The 21,083-nt window shown below is 42.5% G+C and overlaps 1 protein-coding gene and 1 long non-coding RNA gene across 2 annotated transcripts in view; one reads left to right on the forward strand and one right to left on the reverse strand.

The window, feature by feature from the left end:
• tgfbr3 (transforming growth factor, beta receptor III) overlaps positions 1 to 20,629 on the forward strand; it is a 41,603-nt gene extending 20,974 nt beyond the window's left edge. The window contains exons 4-17 of the mRNA XM_088313839.1: positions 3,017 to 3,154; positions 6,335 to 6,521; positions 7,435 to 7,597; positions 8,324 to 8,471; positions 8,717 to 8,906; positions 9,248 to 9,540; positions 9,614 to 9,769; positions 10,668 to 10,811; positions 11,015 to 11,203; positions 12,575 to 12,838; positions 12,947 to 13,073; positions 16,127 to 16,168; positions 16,267 to 16,377; positions 18,061 to 20,629. Coding sequence (XP_088169965.1) covers positions 3,017 to 3,154; positions 6,335 to 6,521; positions 7,435 to 7,597; positions 8,324 to 8,471; positions 8,717 to 8,906; positions 9,248 to 9,540; positions 9,614 to 9,769; positions 10,668 to 10,811; positions 11,015 to 11,203; positions 12,575 to 12,838; positions 12,947 to 13,073; positions 16,127 to 16,168; positions 16,267 to 16,377; positions 18,061 to 18,200 — 2,292 coding nt within the window. The 3' untranslated portion in view covers positions 18,201 to 20,629. The remainder of the gene's footprint in view (positions 1 to 3,016; positions 3,155 to 6,334; positions 6,522 to 7,434; positions 7,598 to 8,323; positions 8,472 to 8,716; positions 8,907 to 9,247; positions 9,541 to 9,613; positions 9,770 to 10,667; positions 10,812 to 11,014; positions 11,204 to 12,574; positions 12,839 to 12,946; positions 13,074 to 16,126; positions 16,169 to 16,266; positions 16,378 to 18,060) is intronic.
• On the reverse strand, positions 2,714 to 6,444 carry LOC148324968 (uncharacterized). The gene is made up of 3 exons (XR_015846371.1): positions 6,300 to 6,444; positions 4,385 to 4,490; positions 2,714 to 3,223 (listed from the first exon to the last, which is right to left on the reverse strand). It is a non-coding gene; the product is annotated as an uncharacterized LOC148324968 (long non-coding RNA).
• Positions 20,630 to 21,083: the final 454 nt, after the last annotated feature.

Raw genomic sequence — 21,083 nt, forward strand, 5'->3', positions numbered from 1 at the left:
TCGGGATTGGAGTGGTTGGTGCATTTGAGGTTAGGCGATGTTGAGTAGCTTCACACATTTAAAGTACAAAGTTTAGAGGCATTGGTGAATTGCTACTTCCTCTTTTTGGCCCGTAGGACTCTCACCTGGTATTTAAATTTAAAAATTTTATTTCAATATAAACTGTGCATAACAGCAAACTATATTTTCTTCTGTCGAAACATTTCAGAGTATGGGAAGAAGTGATGTCACAACTACAGTAGCAATTTAACCAGCTATGACAGGACATTAGATCAGTGCTTCTCAATTATTTTCTGTTACGTCCTCCCTCCGTAGCGAGAAAAAACCATTCGCGCCCCCCCCAGCACCACCCACTCTCCGCTGCAACTGAAAATAATAGCATTTTCGTTGCAAAACAATCCCACACGTAGCGTTAATACTCACTGCGCACAATGGGAAAGGTGAGCGCCACTGCCAACTACTGGAGAGGAAGTGCAATTACACCTTGTTGCAGTACGGCAAGAAAAAAAAGCATGTTCCCCAGAATGACACACACGCCCCCCCACTATTTGAGAAGCACTGCATTAGAGTAAGCCTGTTTCGTTGAAGAATTCATCAGTTGGAACTGCAACTTTTTCAAGCCGAAAAAACGTGCCGTCAAGTCAGCCATCACACTAACACACGGTGCCGGGAACAACTTCAACATAAAAGCATTCCAAGAGATTGCTGTCCATGTATATTCGTTGGAAAACGCTTTCTACGCTAACTGGTTTTCTGCCCCATATATGAGCTTGTTAACAAAAGGTGGAGTGTATTTTATTAATTTTTTTATTTTTGTACGTGTTAGCTGCCATTAGTTTTTGATGCAATCAAGTGGGCCTCCTCCTGGCACTTTGCGGCCATTTCTAGCTCCACTTGCGACACACAATGGCTCCTCTCAGCTCTTTTGTTGATGTCATTCAGGTGATTCACATCTCTGCTTTTTCTGTCTGCGCCTCCCCAAACTTTTCATCTGCGCTCTCTTGCTTGCCGATGCTATCTGACGCTTGTTGTTTGCTTTTGTTGTTGCTCTCCGAGGACCTATGAGAGGGTTTTTCCACCGTCGGCAGCGGGCAGGAGGGAGGGAGGGAGGCTTGAAAATATGTACACACACACACACAACACTTTCTTATCGTGTTTGTTTGGAGCCTGTCTCGGTTTGCTTTAAAGATAGTTGTGATGTTTATTTTCCCGCAATGGAACTTTTCCTGATTATTTGAGGGGCTTTTTATGCTTATAATTAGTCTTTAATTGCCTCGGTTTCGGTGGTCACATGATTCAATAAAATATATGTCAGAAAACTGAACAAAACAAAAAGTCTTATGCAATATTTCATATGTAGAGGGTAAAAAAAATAAGTAAATAGAAATAATGCAGCCAGATTGCAATTAATAATGCTGCCAATATTTAAAGACGCTGGAAAGTGAATGTTTTCCACTATTTCAGCATTCCTGATTTTTCTTTTGTCCAGAACTTGAGCACCAATTGCAAGCAGTGCGGTTAGCTTGCTAGCTAGCTATGCCTACTCCCCGAAAATGAAGCCCCCCTTTGGATAGTTCGCCTGCATGGCTGCTTTAGAGTGCCTCGTTGTCGACTCTGGGTGCACGCACATAACTGAGAGAGGCGGAATAGCAATTTTAATTATTTTTTTTGGTTTACCATCCAACTTGACCGTCAGCATTTTTTTTTTTTAGTTTGGCGTGGTTGTTAACTCCTCTTTTTTTTCTTGCGTGTCAAATTCACATATATCACTTAGAGGGGCTTTAAACACAGTTCATAAGAACAAAAATAGCAAAACATGATTCATAGGAAGGCTGCAGATTTTTTTTCTTCATTTTTGATTTTCATACAAAACAGCTGTTAACCACCATTTGCGACTCAATAAAACAATCATTCTTAGTTCCTAACAAGTGTTAAAAGAAATAAATCAGTTTGATGGTAAAACGGTAAAAACAAAAAACACTCAGCCTTTACTGGAAAGGGAAATGACATTTTTCTTAAGTGTGAAAAGACGTCTTACTTTGAAAATGTAAAACAAAAAAAAACAAAGCAGCCTGACATGGATTTGATCATGGTAAATGGGCTGTCATTTTAATATGTTGCAAAATGTTGCTCAAAAAAGCCAAACACACTTTAATGACGTACAATGAAAGTATTGTAATGAATGTTCTCGAATGTGTGTCCGGTCCAATTTCCCACCGTCTTTGAACGCATCGCAACAGCCGTGCTTGCGGTCGCTGCGGTTGAAATGCTTTCTCTCCGTGATTCACTGAAATGCAATTCACATGCCGCGTCTTGAGCGAGCCAAATAAAGAGCTTTGTTTTATTTCGGAGGCGAACGATGTGCATCCTTTGCACTCGACTTATCTGATTTACGCACACTAATTGGATTTATTTGATTAGCGTGGGAACGCCAAAGAGGAAGCACACGTTCAAAGCTGACAAGCGATTATTGCAACTTTTAATGCCAGGCATGGTGACCTCGCGGTTAACGGCTTTGTCCCACAATGGACGGCTTCTGTTGTCGTAGTGGAAGCAGTGTCGGTACAAATAATAGTAGTAGTAGAAATAACAGCAATAGTAATAGCAGTCATAGTCCTGCAGTAGTCTTTGGATCAGAAGACGGAAGTAGTCGTAGTAGAATTAATTGTCGTGGAATAGAAGTAGTAGTGGTAGGACTAGACTTGACTAATCTTGAAACTGGAATTACGAGTACAAGTAGGAGGAGACACGAAAGCCTGGCCACCACATGGACACGAAGTTACATAAAGGCCCACTTGCGATGGCCTTTTGTTTTTCTCATCTAACAAGCCGACTGTGAAAAAAACGCCTTTGAGAACCACCACCGAACAAAAAAAACATGAAAGAAGCTGTGGAGCGACCACTCTGGCAAACAAAAACAAACAAAGCCAAGGCCACTTTTTCAGCCCAAATCAATCCAAAGAAGTAGTCTGATGAGTCCGACTGATTTTGTGTGTTTGTCTGTTGCGCACGATAGGTGGAGCTGCACTTGAAGCCCATCCAGTCTCTGCTGCGCCACCAGAAGCCGCTGGTGCTGGTGCTCAACTCCCCGGAGGCACTGATGTGGAAGGTGAAGGCCGAGAGTCTCGTCCCGGGCGTCAGGCGCACCTTTCACGTGAGTTGAGCTTCCCGAAGATGCCAACTCATCTCCTCCCGTGACTTTTCAGTCTTGTCTTTGACGTCACTGGAAAGCAAGGGTGTCAATATTTGTCGTGAGCCAAAATGTAGTGAACCCAAATCAATTACATAAACTTAAATTAAAGAATAAATCATTGGCCAGTAAAACGTGTATGTTCAAATATTCAGTTTTTTTTAAAAGCGGGATTGGTAACAAAAATGCTTGCAATATCTCATCGTTTTGAAAAGTGAATACAATTTACAATTTTGGTATCTTGGCAAGAAACACGAAGCCGATGCAAATCCTTTGCTTTCAGAGGCCACATGAAATGAAAAGTCATGTTTTTAGTTGTTTTAAGTTTTTATTTACCTTGAAATGTTTTTAATGAAAACGGAAAAAAATGTGGAATGCGCAAAAAAATTGCATTAATTATATTCCAATGAGGGGTTGTTTCTTTTAATGTCTAAATTTCAAAATACTCAAAATTCTTTTTACAATTGGGATTTTTTTTTGTCGTTAAAATAATTATATAACTGGAATCAATTACAAAAAACAATTCCCCATGATTGTTTAGCACTTTTTTTTAATTAAAAGGTTCATAAGAAACATTTCAAACTGTCTCAATTATCTTAAAAAATAGTTAAATAAATTCAACAAATATATGAGATTTGATTTAAAAAATGTTATGTATATTATTTAAATTATAAAATCTGTTTAAAGAAACATACTCCAAATTGTATCTGTTTTTGTAAAAAAAATAAAATAAAATAAAAAAAAAAGTGTCCCATAATTTTGTCCCAACCCTTAATTTATTTTAGAATATAAAAACAAATACCCTTCATTGTGTCCAATTGAGATATTTTTATTTATAATTTAAAGTTTACATTTCAAATAAAATTCTAAAAAGTACAGGCGTGCTTTTAAAACAAATGAAACTTGTCCGCACAAGTGTCGGTGCGTTTTCGTGGCGCATCCAGCCGGCTATCATCAAGCGTCAGCGCCGAATGAGCAGTGACGACAGACGCAACGCAGCTGACGGCCGGCCGTCTTTGAACGACCCAACCGGCCATGCTGCCATTTCAGCCGCCATCGCCGTCTTGTTCTACTTCACGTTGTAGTTGCAATACTTGAGATTTCTTTTTTTTTTAAACTATCAGTGATGAGTCACGAACGCTGGTGACTCACACATTGTTAAGTTTGCCAGTGAGAAGAAAAAACAGATCCCACATGCTTGGGGCTCCTCTTGGCTTCTCGTGACTGTGACACCTCCTTCCAGAATCCCACACGCGAGCAGACCGCAGCGCGATTTCATGATTTCGTCGTTTAATGACGTCTGCGGGGGAAATGGGAAAAAAGCTCATTACGCATTTTTTAACAGCGTTTAAATGCGCACGCTATCAGACCGCTTGCCACTCATGTGATCAATGCTTCTCAATATTTTTAGCGATTCAAATTGCCAATAAGTTACAAATATGAATTTGGCCCAAATAGAAGATGACAAACAACCAGTGAAGTCCTACTTAGTCTTGAAAATGCCCTGGCAAGTGTATCTGCAATAAAATCCACACTTTTGAATTGGCGACTCTGTGAATCGTGAACCACAAATTGGTGGGCTTTCACTCGAAGCAACATCACATTTTACGAGTACAGAGCCCCTTGGGGTGTCACAAAGGACTTTCAGCAATGAGCGCATGACTCAAGAAGACGATTTTTGGACCCGGCCTTTTTCCTGGACGTCCACGAGTCACCATTCGGCGTTCAGTTCGGCGGCCGCTTTAATCGTCCACCTTTGGAAACACTTCACAAGGCCGACTGTGTTGCTGTTGGCCGAATCTCTCTGTTTTTCTTACTTCCTGAAAAAATAGGCCCAAATGGGGCTTTTGTTGTAAAACATGTCCTCTCCGGCCCTGGCCGTCAATCAACGAGCGCTGACACGAGGCCAGCGATTGTTTCTCTGCCGGGACACGCCGGCCTTGTTGACTTTTGCGGCCGAGTCTTGTTGCATTTGGGCGGGAGGCGGTTGAGATTTTTTTTTTGCGAGTTTTGATGGAATAAACTCTTGTCATTTTTTTTTTCCACCGCTGGCTCGCGCTGCTTATTGTTTGTCAGCCAAGACGTTTGGTTTGGTTGGCCTCGTCACTGCAATGATGGAAACAATGCAACACAGACGTGTTCACATTTTTATTGGAGACAGAATTAGTTAATGCTGGAACACATGGCTTTGTTTTCTGTCTGCAGTAGGATTCAATTTGCGTTTAGCGGCCATTGCGTAGTGTCCCACTTTGACACTTTTATTTGCCCGCTATTCTTTTTCTGCCATTTACGTGGAGTAACAGAGTTTTATAAATCGGTAGGGTTCATCGACGATCATAAATTGTCTTTGAAATTGATCAGAAAATGTCAATTGTCGCTGTATTCCGGGTCCCATCGGTCCGTCGGCTGGGCGAGCGGCGGGCACGAGCGAGAGACTCGGGGAATGTGTTAAAAGTGATCCTTTGGCTTTGCTGTGTCAAATTCCTGAGGTTGGAAAGCCAGCAGCTCGTTTGGCGTTCCGGCTGCCCCCCCTCCCCCACGCATTTTAATTCCAACTAATTACAGCCTTATTGCCGCAAATTAACTGATAAACTCCGAATGGCTTTGCGCAGACACCCCAGACGCACAATTAGAATTTCCATCCTACCTGATGTGTTTTTAATCATTACAAGACGACAGTGTTTGCAGAAGCAAGCGTACATATTTTGTTGGGTGAAGCTGATTTCTGTTTTTTCTAAGCATCAAAGACCATTCAAGATTTTCCAATCATTCACCCCAACATGAGACAAATTCAGAATCCTTGAGCCAAACCAACATATTTACGGTAAAAAACATCCATTTAGATCGACATATATTTCTGAAATTTCACATCAAAGACCATCTATGACTGAACTTAACTTACAACCAATGTAGTTGTGTAAATATCAACGACAATCGACAAACAATTTCAAGTCTTGGTAGAATGTAAGAAAGCTCAACGGAAGACTGCCGACGAATGTGACGCTGGCTCGCTATGAAAAGGTATTTTTTTATTTTACATTGCATCCGAAAAGTATTTACGCTGCTTTATTTTTAAGCGTCCCCTGTGTTCATATAAAATATGTATTACCTGTAACACACGCTGCGTTTTCCTTCCTCCGTCCGGTACCCGAGGGCTCGGAGGTTCGCTTCCAGCCGGGCAACTTCTCGCTCTCCTGTCAAGTCCAAAAGGAGCTCCTGCTTCCCCACGGCAACGAGCACCTCCTCGGTTGGGCCCAGAAGATGTTCGGGGCCGTCACCTCCTTCTCCGAGCTCAGGATGACTCAAGATATCTACATCAAAGTCGGAGAAGGTGAAATTCCCGACATTCCGCAACACATGCCTGCGGGGTTCCTGAAGTTCTTTTTTTTTTTTTTTTTACGGCCATGGCATGCTGTGTGTTGTTCGCTTTGCAATGTGAAGTTTGGTAAACATGTCTATCATGAGGAAACCCACAAAAAAGTCTCAAATAAAATCCATTCCTGGAAGGTCAAAGGAGGTCCGCCATTTTGGTTTCCAGGACGTCCGGTTGCAGGGGCCCTTCAAGGACGAATTTGTCCGATGGATTCGTTTTACTCACCCCCCCAAAGACACTTTGGCTCAGCATAAAATTTCGTAGGCATATCGATCATGAGACGACCCAAGTCTCACAAGCAAAGAAAAGTCACTCGACATTTCCCGCTTTTGTTTGAAGGAGGATCAGTTTTGCCATCCCCGGGGGTCCTGAAAAGAGGAACCGCTGATGAGCAACGCTACCTTTTAAATCATTTTAGTTTTTCGTCATTGCGCTTGGGGGAGTCTTCATGATAAACTTCAATATGGAAATCATAAACTCATTTTAGTCACAAGACGCAACGTTAACGTTACACAAGGTTCATTTTGCCAAATAAGGAAGCGTCCCTCTCACGGCATCGAGTTGTCGTCGAACCCTTCGCGCTCGCTTCGGCTGCTCTTTGATGCTGAAAACACAACAAGGTTTGTTGTCTTTAGCGCTTTACGTCAAACCAAAACTTGGGCCGTCCAGCTCCGATGACAACCTGGCGAAGAGTAAATATGGACCAGATGCTAACCTTGCTCCTTTTGACCTGACAAAAAGCCCCCTGAAGACCCTCACACACACACACACACACAATTTTGTGTACACAGCACACATACCCGCAGACAACTACACAAACACACACACAAGCAGAGTGCTAACATAAACTAAGCAGCATCTGTTTTCTCAGATCCTCTCTTCTCCGACACGTGCAAAATCGACAACAAGTTCCTGTCGCTGAACTACCTTGGCGGCTACGTGGAGCCCCAAGCCTCCAAAGGTTGCGTCCTCTCCGCGGCCGACCACGACCAGGAGGTCCACATTGTTGAGCTGCAGGCACCCAACTCCAGCAGGTCAGCACACCAAACGGACAGAAATGTGAAATATGATTCCAGTCTGATTCAATTCACTTGGACACAGTCGATTAGAACATAAGCGACGAACAACGCGTATGATGTAAGGACACCACCAGCCGCAGAATCAACATCTTCAGCATCCTCATCAGCAGCTCGCCAGGAAACTGGAAATATTTCACTTCCTGTGGGGGAGAGAGCACAAGAAAGGCGCTTTCGTGACTTCTTGAGTTTGACTGGCGAAACGATACATTTCCTTTGCGTGGACGACTAAATACAGTCTGTAAATTTGGTGCATTAGCGTTGTATGGAACATTCAATATCTTAAAATAATGGCCAAGTCATTTTTGATTTTTTTTTTTCAGCAAGCACAAAAAACTGAGCTCATAATAGGCGTAGAATTGAATGATCTGTTCACTCAAGAAAGCATCCGATTTTAGCCGAGGTTGCCAGCATCCTGAGGAGAAATGTTTTATTATTTTTTTTTGGGTCAAAACATGACTGGCCCACATGAGTTGCTCGTTGTCCTGCTCACAGTGCAGCTCACCAGTGATGGGACATTGTGATTTTCTAGGAATGTTATCGAAGTAATCACTTAAATATGTCAACAATTTTTTTTATCGAACACTAAATATGATCGTTTACAGCTGTCTTGGAAAAAAATGTAAATTGCTCCATTAGATTTGTGTAGCACAAATCCTGACAGAGCGCCCTGTGGTTGTCTAGTGCTTTCCAAGTGGAGGTGATTGTGGAACTTCGTCCGCTGGAGGACAACGCGCCGCTCCTCCGTGACGTGGTCCTGCTGCTCAAATGTGTCAAGTCGGTCAACTGGGTCATCAAGGCCCACGATGTGGTGGGCAAGCTCACTGTTGTGGTAAGAAGCCCAACCCTCACGCGAAGACCAACCGGCCAACCTGGCACTCGCTAGGTCCCGCCCCTTAATGGCAACATCCAACTCTTGGAGTTGACCGTATATATCGTAATTAGACTTTATAAAACCAGTTTATTTCTTTACATTCTCCGTTACATGCAAGAGAGAGTCTGGAATCAATCAAGTGGGAAATTTGACTTGAAAGGAAGTTAAAAAAAATAATAATCATAATTATTCTCCCCATGCAGGCTTCTGACAGCATCAGCATAAGTTCAGGTACAGAGAGGCTGATGCAAGTGTCCAAAACGCCCAGGCAGCATTTACCGTCCGGGCCGCAGGCGCTGATCCAGTGGGCCGAGGAGCACCACCACGCCCCGGTCACAACCTACACCAACACGCCCGTGGCCAACCACTTCAATGTGTGGCTCAAGCAGCAAGGTAACAGTTTGCAACTTAGACTTAATATTGAAAATGTATTTCAATTAATAAACGTGTATATAGAACATTAAATATGATGCATTTGAGTTATATAGGATTCGTTCTGTGAATATTGTATGTTGGTGTTGTATTGAACGTTACATTCCAGTTATATGACACATTAAATATGCTACATTTGTTTATTAGAGCATTGATTTATTTTTTTTGCATTTATTGAGCAGGACAAACAGTCAAATCCACAAATCTAAAATGACAACTCTTGCAAGGAGCATGCAGCAGGTGGCTCAAAATCACAAATTCATTTCAATGAACTGATGGAAGAAATTCAACTTGTGATCCAGACATGTCGGAGCACGCGGAGAGCATGCTACCCCCGGAACTCTCCATCCTGCTCGACTCCGGGCCACTCCCAGGTGGACGCAGCGGAGACTCTCTGCGCCGCTCTAGCCTGCCGTTCCCATTCCTTCCACCCGTGTCGGAGGTCCTGCCAAACCTGCCGCCGCCCTCCTTGCTGGACGAGCGTCCTTGGGACAAGACGGAGCCCGAAGAGCACCGGGCCGTCCTCAGCGTGGGGCTCGCCGTGCAGTGCCACGACGCCAAGATGGTGGTCAGCATCAGCAAGGAGAGCCTCCAAGTGAGTGGGGAACTTCACTGGACTTTCTATTAGGTACACCTTCTGAAAATATTTGTTGTTGTCATGCGATTAGGCCAATGGCTTTGCGCACGCCAACCTGACACTTCAAGACCCGCAATGCAAAGCGGCGGTCAACGCCACCCACTACACGCTGGAGACGCCACTCAACGGGTGCCAAACCACCGTGTACCCCCTGCTGGGAACGTCCAATGCCCTCTACATCAACACTGTGAGTCCGACACCCTACTTTAATTTTTTATTTATTTATTTTTTTTTTTTTAATAAATTTGAGTCGGAAGTCGCCTCACTCCTCTAGGGTAAAAAAAAACACCAAAAAAAACCATTTTATTGTGTGTGTTACATGCTAATACACTTGAAATTAAAGTCACCACTTTATAATAAACAATTCCAAGATTGTTTTAAAAAGCCATTTTTATGTAAAACATAGTTGTTGAATTTTGAATTGTAATCCGTAAAAATTTCATAGGGGAAAAAAAACAACGTATTTTTGCAATACCTTTCTGAATAGTGATCATTTTATAAAAAAATTCCAAGAACATAAATTGATTTTTGTTAAGAGTAATGATTTTATTTGAAAATGTGCACTTTTTATGTCCAAGAAACTGTTCTTGGGAAGTTTAGATGCATGGTGAACTCTGGTGTGTTTGCGGGGTTAGACCTCTTGTTATCTGCGCTTTGGTGGCAAGCATCCAGGATGTTTGCTCATCCTGCTCGCCATCCGTCCGCCTTTCTGTCTCAATTTTAACAACCCGGGCTCGCGTCCAAGTACTGCTTTTGTGTTGTGGAGGGATGAACTTTGAACTCTGCACAAAAAGAGATGAATTGTCACTGAGCGTATCCACCATGACCTCCACTGGGGGCATTCAGTGCGACAGGAAACTGGGGAATTCTTCAATGTGTATCGTGCGTGATGCTAATTTATCCTCAGTTTATTTATATTTCATTATTTTTGACTGAGCCAACCCCAGAGAAGCAGTCAAAAATTAATGAATGGATTTTCTTTTTTACTGATTGAAAGCTACAGTAACAATAAAACTATTATTCAAACGTAATGCACGATAATATCGCGGATGCAATTTTTTTTTTTTTTTTTTTTTTCTTGTCAGGTCCTGATAAGTCACAGCGAGTTGAAGGACGGGAGCGGCGGACCCGTGGAGTACGAGGATCAGGAATCCGGTGAGGTCCTCTTCCCCAGAGAGCCCGCGGACTTGGAAAGGATGTCACCCAGAGATCAGCTGTCAATCATAACGGTAACTGACTCTTAAGCAACAACAAACATGTCTTCTCCCATTTTTAAGGTTAAAATTCAAAATTAGTCTTCCATGCACCCTCTGCTGGCAGAAAGGGAATCATTCTCCGAATTTCCCATCAGCGGCTTTCTGCATGTTGCTGGATCCACACAATCTGATCTGATATTTATCTTGCCTTTTCCCATTTTCATCTCTCACCTCAGTTCAACTGCACGTACCGACAGAAAAGCAGGAAATCCCCGGACGCGTCCCCCAAGAAGGTCCCGGGAAGCGGCGCGGGCCGGCCCGTCAACATAGCATTCAGCATGGACCTGTACGACGCACCGCCCAGCAACCAGCCGTCCCGCCAGGCCTTCAGCACCGTCTCGCAGAACCAGCTGCTTTTCGTGGAGGTTTGTCCTGATCTCTTTTCTCGCCCGTGTCAACCCTGTTTTCAACTTCTGTCTGCCACCTCCGCCATCCCTGAGGAGGTGCTTAACGCCGCCTGGTGCCTCCTTGTCAATGCTGTCCCTTTGCATATCTCATGTCACCTGCTTTGCAATGGAAGGAAATTCAAGGCAATAGCAAGTATAACAGAAACAACAAGGGCCCCAAAACAGAACCTTGTGGAACACCATACGACAAAAGGGCAGAGCGGGACTCCGCTAAAAGTACCAATACCTGAAAAATCTGAAGAAGTGCAGTTCCTAAAGTATTTGGACTTGGGTTATTTCCCACCCCTGCTCGTTGGTTCGCCTCCTGGTATCTCCGTCAATATTGACTTGGGGAAGGTCAAGGGAGGTGGCACGCACTGGCCTTTGAAGCGCTGATTCATGACGCTATCAGCGGGAGCCAACAAAAGAGCGCTCTGTGTTTGCTGCCAGCTTCTTGCTTGTCAGAAGTGGCACCGTGCTGAGAGCTGACCCCAGCACGCAAGGTGCACTTGCAGGAAAAGCGCCGCTTTTGTTTCTCTCACACACACACGAGACCACCCTAACCTCGCAAAACAGCATTGTGATGTGTTTCTATATGCCCTATTCAGTACTGAATTCCATTGCACTGTCTTCTTTATTTATCTAATTTATATATTTGTCTGTATTATTGTTGTATTGCACTGGAGAGGGGAGCCCTCTAATCTCGTTGCACACTTGAGTACAATGACAATAAAGGGATTTCTATTCTATTCTATTCTATTCTATTTCTATTCTGGAGATTTTTTTAGCGCCAACGTGACTCTCTGATGACTTTGCCGGGAATTTGCTGGCCTTCCACAAAGTGGAAATAATTAGCAAGCTCTGTATACGTTTTGGGACTTTTTTTTATTCATCTGTATATAGGGTCAGTGTTAACAAATTATGAAAATAAGCATTTCCTTTTTGATTATTTTATCAATTCATTTTGTACTTTTTAAAACTGTGTGTTTTTTACCTTGAAAATGTCCCCATGAAAAATGATCGCATACCCCGAAAGATTGAGATGTCGTTTGTTGCAATTTGATTTTAGATCTTGTTGATTGAAGGCAATTTTCTTACGATCAAGGCCAACCGCGAAACAAAACAAATCAGCTGATCGCCGATCGACCTTCTATGAGTGGACCAAGTTCAAAAACGTTCAGATTGAATTCTGACGTTTCTGATTCTTGGTTAGACCTTGAAATGTGAACTTTAAGCTCAAATTTTCAACTTGGGAAAATCTCATAACCAACTGAAGCTTATCGTTCCGTGTTTGCGCCTTTGCAAAGACGAAAAACGCACAAACGTTGGATGTTTTCTCTCGTCTTTCAGATCACGTCGACGTCAGCCGACGCAGACGTGGGCTTCAACATCCTGTCGTGCTTCGTTTCGCCCGACGCCAACCCCACGGTGCAGTCCTCCTACGTTCTCATCGAGACAGTCTGTCCCACCGACGAGTCGCTGCGCTTCCGTCAACACGCGCAGAAGGACAAGAAGAGCTTCAGCTTCAACTTCAAGTCCGACTTAAACGTGTCGCGCCTCTTCCTGCACTGCGAAATGGCGCCGTGCGCCGACAGCAATCCTCTTCTTGCACCGGTACGCGCCCCGATGCCCCCCGGGGTTACTCCCAAAGCTCTCGATTAATCGTCAACTTTTTTTTTAATCCATTGTTGTGACCGGTGTTTTTTTTTTCTGTCTGGCCAGTGCGTGGATGCAAAGTGGCCGTGCGACCCCCCGCAAGTGGAAGACATCCTGAACATGATGATGAACGCCAGAACCAGCAGCAAAACTCTGATGCTGCTGGACGCGGACCATCCGCCCCGCATGACAGGTCAGGATGCTAACGTGACATGAGCGTCTTCACAGGATGCTCCAAATATTTATTTTTGTTGTTGTTGTTTTTCATGGAAAAAGTGGAAAGTTGTAATGATCATTTCAAAAGGTGTGCATTGCTGTTGTTGCCAAACGCAACTTCCTGTGGAGCGTTTACCAGAAGCCCTTTTGCGACCATTTCATCTTTACACTTGTACCAAGTGCATTTAGTTGTGAAGCACTTTTTCCTCAATTATTTTCTGTTACGCCCCCTTAGCGAGAAGAAAACAATTTGCGCCCCCACCACCACCCACTCTCTGCCGCAATTTTAAATATCATTTTCGTTGCAAAACAACTATACTCGCTGCACACAATCGGCAAGGAGAGCGCCACTGCCAACTAGTGGAGTGGAGGTGCACTTACACGTCTTTGTTGTATGGCGGAAAAAAAGCATGCTCTCCAGGGTCACAGGACTTTGCTTTCTTCTCCTTTGACTTTCCTGAAGTCCGACTTCCTCTGCTTTGCTTTACTTCACTGTGCTTTGCTCAAGTTTCACTTTATTCTTGTCTGATTTACTCTCTTGTCTTCACTTTGCTTAACTAATCTTACTTTACTGTGCTTTTTTACTTTTACTTCATTGTACTTGAATTTATTGTACCTTTTAATGCTTTCTTTATTTACATAATGCTGTTTATTTTTTTTTTGCTCTTCTTTAGTGTGAGTGAGAGTGATAAGCTGTGTGTGTAGTCACACAGCAGTGTCCATCACCTCGCTTACATCTGCTCCTCATTACGTGTCATCATCTGACTGTTTACATCAGCCATTTGTACACAAGTGGGGGTGTGTGTGTGTGTGTGTGTGTGTGGCTGAGGCCCAGCTTTTGGCTGCTGGCTCGCAATGAGGGAGAGCTGGAAAAAGGAGTCATACAAGCACTAAGCTCCAGTTGTTTTCACTTAGCAGCTTCGGCTTGCCCCCCCATAGCCTCCGCCCCCTCACCCTCTCCTCGCAACCCACTCCAGTGTGTGCGAGCGTGTGCAAGTTAGTCCTTGAAGATCACTCCTTATTTAGCCACTCATCCCACTCCGATAATCTCGGGGGGGCCCCCTGATGCAACGGCCGTCACCTTTTTGGAGGAGTCCATGTGATGATGTCACTCGCAACCCCCCCCCACAGACCACCGCCACCCATGCTTCATTTTGCTTTACTGCACGCAACTTTACTCTGCTTTACTTCCTTACTTCAACTTTATTTGCTTTAGTTTGGCCTGCTCGCTGTCTTGTGTGCCATCCAAACTCAATCGTTTTTTGTTTTCTTTTTGCACTGACACTGGAAAGTAACACTCCTAAAGTGTTGTTTAGGATGGCAGTAACGTGTTTTGGTGTGAGCTTAAGCCATTGCTGAAATTGGCCTAATTGAGCCGGATGTCTTTCAAAATCAAAATAATTGTTGCTCCCATTCTGGACTGAATGTAAAATTGTAACGATGCAATGCGTCGGTCGTCAAGGTTTCCACGAAGCAAGTCGCATAGTGTGAGCAGAATCCTGGAGGAACGTCGCAAACCGACATTGGCGGATTCACGCCATTTTTATTTTTGCCGCCGTCTCGGTGCAAAGGTGCCAGTGTTGAAGTTGGATCGGTCGCCGTTCGACAGGAAGACGCGGTGGTGAGCATGTTGCTAAGCTAGCTGGAAAAAGCGTTGCATTATGCCAGGCTTTATTTTCCACGGAGCTCATCTGGCGACGGTCTAGCGCTCACTTCCTGGTGCTCCTCCAATCACCAGTCACTCACCAAAATGATCATACGGTGCTTTCTGGGAATTGCGGAATGACGGAATATTCGCAACATGACGACCTGAACAAACTTGACTGTAATATGAAGTTTCACTTTGCAGCATTTGACACTTTGCACGTTTGTGAGGCAAGTCTGTCATGAGTCGGCACACTTTTGGGGTTTTTCAATCAGTCCTTTGAAAATGAGATTTTGTCTAATTGCTGGATAAAATGAAACCACCTGGACGACTGGACGAAGCTTTGCCGTTGCGTGTGGGTGGCGTACGCCAACAAAGCTTTTTTTAAAATTTTTTATTTTTTAATACTCAACTCGATGACGTCCGTCGCACACTGCCGCATTCACATTTCCGAGGGCTGCATTCCAAGTTTGTGCCGTGCAGATAACGCGGGGCTGTTAATGCGAGCGAGGGAATCTGCCCATGATGACCTGTCATCTATCTGACCCAATGAAAAACACGTCATCTAAGAATAGCGGCCATTGTGCTCCGGCGAAGCTTGGACGCGCGCCAGGCGACATCATGGCCGACCCGGCGAGGTTCATCGCTCAGGACCCCGACAACACATTCCAAAGAGAAGCGCTTCATCAGCACAGAGCATATGAGCCTGTTCGCTCACAAGACCACGTTCACCAACATTGTTCATGTGTTTGCCGGGTATATATTTTTTTTTAATAGAGAAATATACACCGCACTATACTTTGTATACGTATCTGAAATGTAAAAAAAAAAATCGAGAACTGCATATGATGTATTCTGGTTTACTTACTGGATAAAATATTTCTGGATTTTTACACATGTTGCATCTTCAGAATTAAATTATCTTTCTGAATTTTTAAATATCTATTTTTACAATTTTGTCCACGTTTATGCATTATTTTTGTATTTTTATAATTATATTTTCAAGTGTATTATAAGTATTTTGGGATATTTGCATATATTTGGTATAGATTTATGTATTTTTATTGTAATTTTCTGTTTCTGTATATATTTATTTATAGTATGTAAATAGTTGGGTTTTACTTATTTATAGTTTACATTTTTTAACTATAGCTCTATTTTTACTGTACTGTGTTCCATATTTCTTATATAATTTCCGATACATTTGGATTTGAATTTTATTGGGTTTTTTTGTTTTTGTATTTTTAATATTGTAAATATTCCGATCTTTTGATTTTGCTTTGATTTTTTTTATTTTACTATAATTTCTTTTTATTCAAATTTTTAAAAAATAATTTGTATACACTAGATCTGTGTTAATACATATTCTCATTTCTGCCTTACAGATGCGCCGTCACAAGCAGGCTCAGATGATCCCACAAATAAAAGTAAGTTCTATTCTGAAACACTTGGAGACAATTTTACAGACACGCGTAAAATTTGATAAAAAAAAAAAAGTCATCGATCATCCCATTATTGTTTTCAGACTCTGCTGCGAACCTGCTCGACACGCCGACAGTGGTTGCAATCGCCTTCGCCGCCTTCGCCATCGGCGCTCTGCTGACGGGAGCGCTTTGGTTCGTCTACTCGCACACAGGTGAGCATTTTTTTTTAAGGAAAACAGAAGCCTTGCGCGAGGAACGTGAGGAGTGGCAGAAATGCGACCAAACATCCTGCGGCTCACAATAACACGGATAACTTCCCGTTAAATTGTGGCGAGGGCCCGCTCGTCTTTCCTGCCTTTGAATGTTGTCAGCGATATTCTCGACGTGGAAATCCCCCCCACCCCTCGTTTAGATTGCGTGGGCTCTTGCAGGAAAAAACTCCAACCGTCCACCCCATTCCAAGATCTCCTTCTTCCTGTGTCACCCCCGAGAACCTTGACCAGGAAGTGACAGGTTGCCTTGGGTAGTCGAGCGCATTACTGCTTGTCCTCATTTGGCTCGCAGGCAGCGATCGCGACTGGAGTCAACTCAAATCGCCGTTTATATGACTTGTCACTTGACAAAAACAAAAGGTCTGACCTGTCCTGTGCTGTTCTGTCCTGTTAACACTCTTGAATGCTCAAAATGGGTTGAAGTGTTGCAAACTCCGCCTCATTCCTTGTTCTGCGGAAGCCGTGCGGCGTAATTGTCGCCTGTCTTGACAGTTCGGATGTTTGTTTTTGTTTTTTGTTTTTTTGGGGGACAATGACTGAAAATAGTTAAGTTCGATACACCTGAGTAGGCTTGTTTTGATCACTTTCGTGATTTATTGCTCGTGAGCCATGGAGGGAAGTTTCCTTGCAGACCTTTGATGAGGAAATTTGGAAAGATAACGGTGTATTCTAGATTTCCGTACGCTCTGGGGCCTGGCTCACAAGTCCTGTCCTGTTCCATCCTGTCCTATTTACTGCTCGTTACGTCTCTTCGCATTTTCAACTTCGGACCCTTTGTCATATGGTTTTGTGCGGCTTGACTCAAGACCATTGTCTTCTCTCATCCCACCTTGTCCTGTCCTGTTCCATCTCGTCCTATTTGAGTTCTGGTTGCGTACCTTCTTGACAAAGTGTAGTGCTGCCTTCCCAGTCCACATATTATCTCCTCTCTAACATTATTGTTGTCAAATCGTGTTGAATTTACTATTATTGTCCTGTTGTTTTCTGCTCTGTCTCTGCATTTCCTCTCTGCTGAACAGGACAGTTTAAAAAAAAAAAAAAAAAGTAAGTGTCCAGGCCGTCACAATAAATTAGAAACTGTGATTATGGACAAGACGTCGGTGCAAGAAGAACACAAAGTTTTTCATCCATCTTGTGTGAACTGACCTTACAAGGCAATATTGATCCCTTCTAAAAATATCCTCCTGGTTTTTTGAGCGTTCAAGCACCAAAACCGAGCGAGTGAGCATCCTCCACCCCCTTGAGACATAAACGCCTTTTGCTTTCCTTTTTTTTTTTTTAACCCCGTCTCAGCTGGACACCATAAAAGGTCTTCGCTCTTCAATTTGCTGAATGTTTGACACTTTGCTTGTTAAGTCCTTAACAAAGTTGTTTTTTTTTTTTAAACACTTTTTGTTAGACTTTGTCTGGCCAGCAGTCCAAACACGGCGCGGTGATGTCATGACCACGTTAACGTTCAATAACAGCACCGATGGACGCCATTCGATATTCGCTGGCTGACGTCAGTTACTCTTCGCCAACTTTCTTGCTCATTTACTTTGTAGATTAGAATTTGTTTGTTAAATGTGCAAAATTAAAATTTGCATTCATCTATTAATCCCGTGTTCCCGTTGTGGCTTCCAGGAGGGACCGCTGCCATGGCGGTGACGGAAGAGATGACCAAGGAGGTCCAAAAGTGTCCGCCCGCCTCCGAGAACAGCAGCGCCGGCCACAGCATCGGCAGCACGCAGAGCACGCCGTGTTCCAGTAGCAGCACGGCGTAGCACACGCAACCGACGCGGGCCGGACCCTTCCTGCGCTCCTGCCTCGGTCCCAAAGACTAAACATTCTCGCCGTGTTCGCCAAGTTCACGCTACGCGTCCAAAAAGGGTTTGAAAAAATTGCCGGGTCACTGAATTTATCGAACAGGAAGTTGGATATTTTGCTTTCAAGTCAGACATTAAATTGGAAGCCGATATCTTCGAAAAGATCAGTGATGCTAATTTGCCATATTGGCATCTAAATATGGGTGGTGAAGAATTAGAAGAAGAAAAAAAAATCCCCCCGACGCCATCTTTACCATTGGTGGCTCTCAAGCATTTCAAGGAGCCATGCTTGGAATTGAGCCGGAAGTCGTTGCCGATGAAAGGTGCGGCATGGCGTCAAATCATCAAATGACATTTTCGCATCATCGCCATAAAAAATGAAATTCTTGTTAAAAAAAAAATCCTGCACGTAGCGTGAACGGGAAAATGTAAAAAAAAAATGTAGCAAGCGAATCCAGTAAAGCAGGATGAGAAGAACCACTACTGGGCTTTCAAATGGTTTCATCGTGGTATTGGAAAGAAAGCGATTGCTTTTGAATGTAAACAGAAGTTTGAAAATGCCAAACAATGTGAAAGACAAATGTGAAGACATACTGATGCGAAAACCTTTTTTTTTCCTCATCTTTTGCCGTATCGTAAACAAGTGCCTTTCATGCAGCAGCAAAACTGAATTTGCTTCATTTAGTGCTTTCTTTTTTTATCCGATGAACTGGTGTTTATAGATTTCCTTTTTTTCCAGAATGAGACCAAAAAAAATTTGGATCATTAGCATCGTTTGCATGTTAGCATTCCCTGAACAGTTTCCTCTGTGTTCATTTAGGCTAACCGTCCCACGCCTGGCGTGGTGCCAATCTTCTCGTCTCGTTCTCGGAAAAAAAGCAGATGAGGCCAAAGTTTCGTAAGTGTCACTTCTCGGCACACTTTTTTCAGTTAGTGTTGCCTCTTCTTTTTCTCCAAAATGGGATTAAAAACTCGATAGCACTCATAGTGACATCATTAGCATTCTGAGCTTCCCCACTTAAAAAAAAAGCCCAAAACTTTCAATTCAACCGATAGCTTAACAGATGGAGCATGTCCAACTGTTTTTCTTATGCTAACCGCTGGCCGTCCTCACACGACTCTTTAAAGATGGTACCAATCGTATCGTCTCATTCTGGAAAAGAATTCAAATGAGGAAAAAATGTTGTACATTTTCTAATGTTTTTCTTTAATTTTTCTCAAAAATGAGACAAAAAGTTACCACTCAGAGTTGGATCATTAGCATCGTTTATTAGCTTTCACCGCTAAAGAATCGAAACTCAAATAAAAGTAATGTTTTTTTTTTTATGTACTTTCCCAAAAATCGAAAAATAACATTTGAAAAGTGATTGATATCACTCGTTCTGGTAATTGTAATTAGCCTTGTTTATCTTATTAGCGTTCCCCCACACTTGGAAGAAGAAAAAATCAGAACCATTCGGACCCAGTTAAGCTGTTTTGTCCCGGGCAAAGCTAAACGAAGCTAATTGTCGAATTTTTAAATTGTGGTACCAATCTTCTCTTTTAGTTCTGGGGAGGGGGGGAATCTTTTTTTTTGTAATGTACGCTTTTTTGCTGTAAATGGGTGTGAATATTGTAAATAGTTTTTTTTTTTTAAATGGAACGCGCCGCTAACCTGTTGTACCATGTAGCATTTGACATCCGTTAATTACGTCCTTTTGGATGTATTTGTCGATCGTGGCGTCCAAATTCCGTTCCGACAATTTGCTAATGCAAAATAGTCCACAAACTCATTTCCGCCTCCATAAGTCAATGATTGCCTCGTTTAATCAATGATTAGATCCAAATTTTTGCCATGATTTGATTGACGTGACACAAAATAACAAATGTTGGCTTTTTAAATTATGGAATTGAGTTTTTGACTTCCTTTAATTGTACAAATACAAAGAACAATTTTGTTGTGCAGCACTTTTTTTTTTTTTTTACAAAAATACTGTAAATACAAACATGATTGATTTTATTGTTTAAAAAAAAGGAAAAAATAAGTGCCACCTCACAGTTTTATGAATGTTTGCAGCAAGGTTGTTTTTTTTTTATTGCATTTTATATGTAAACGTGTATAAAGAGGGAAGAGAGTATAGTCCCTATAGATATATATATTTGTTTATAAAATGATATTTTGGAATATATTTAGCCAGAGGAATTTTATGATGCTTTGTCAACGTACTGTGAATTGCCAATCATCACATTTTTTTTGGAGGGATTTATTTTTTACATTTTCATTCAATGTAACCAGGATGTAAATTGTATAAAACTTTTCATCTTTTATTGCTTTTCTATATTGTCATGCGCAAACTGTTACAAAGCCGAAAATAAAACAAAATAATATTCAATGTATTTGTAAATAATATGGAGTATGTATTTGAAATGGCTCTAATTGCGTCCATGTGTTTGTTGTTAAGTATGTTAACAAATGTTGCACAGCACGGACGAAAGAGTCATCCATCAATTTGAAAAAATGAGGGCTCAACTTGGTGACATTCGGCCTTTTCATTAACTGCGGTGAGTCAATCTCGCATATGTAATTAACCCCAACCGCACCAAACTTCATGTCGTTGGTGGAGCCACGCGGACTTTTGGCCTTTTAGTAAGCAACACTCTTGTGTTTTTTTTGTTCTTGGGTGAATGAACGGTTTCATTTCAAACCTTACACATTAAAAGCAAAAATTGCGAAACCAAAACGTACTAACTTGAAATGTTTGAAAAGGGTTGGGAAGAAAATTATTTTTTCATCACCTCCTTAACTTGCAGGCTCCAGCTCGTTGATGACGTCGCCTTTGTGAACATGGTGTGTGTGGTGAT

This window comes from Idiotropiscis lumnitzeri, chromosome 13 (genome assembly GCF_059441095.1).
Source record: "Idiotropiscis lumnitzeri isolate Australia: NSW breed Sydney's pygmy pipehorse chromosome 13, RoL_Ilum_1.0, whole genome shotgun sequence".
Taxonomy (NCBI): domain Eukaryota; kingdom Metazoa; phylum Chordata; class Actinopteri; order Syngnathiformes; family Syngnathidae; genus Idiotropiscis; species Idiotropiscis lumnitzeri.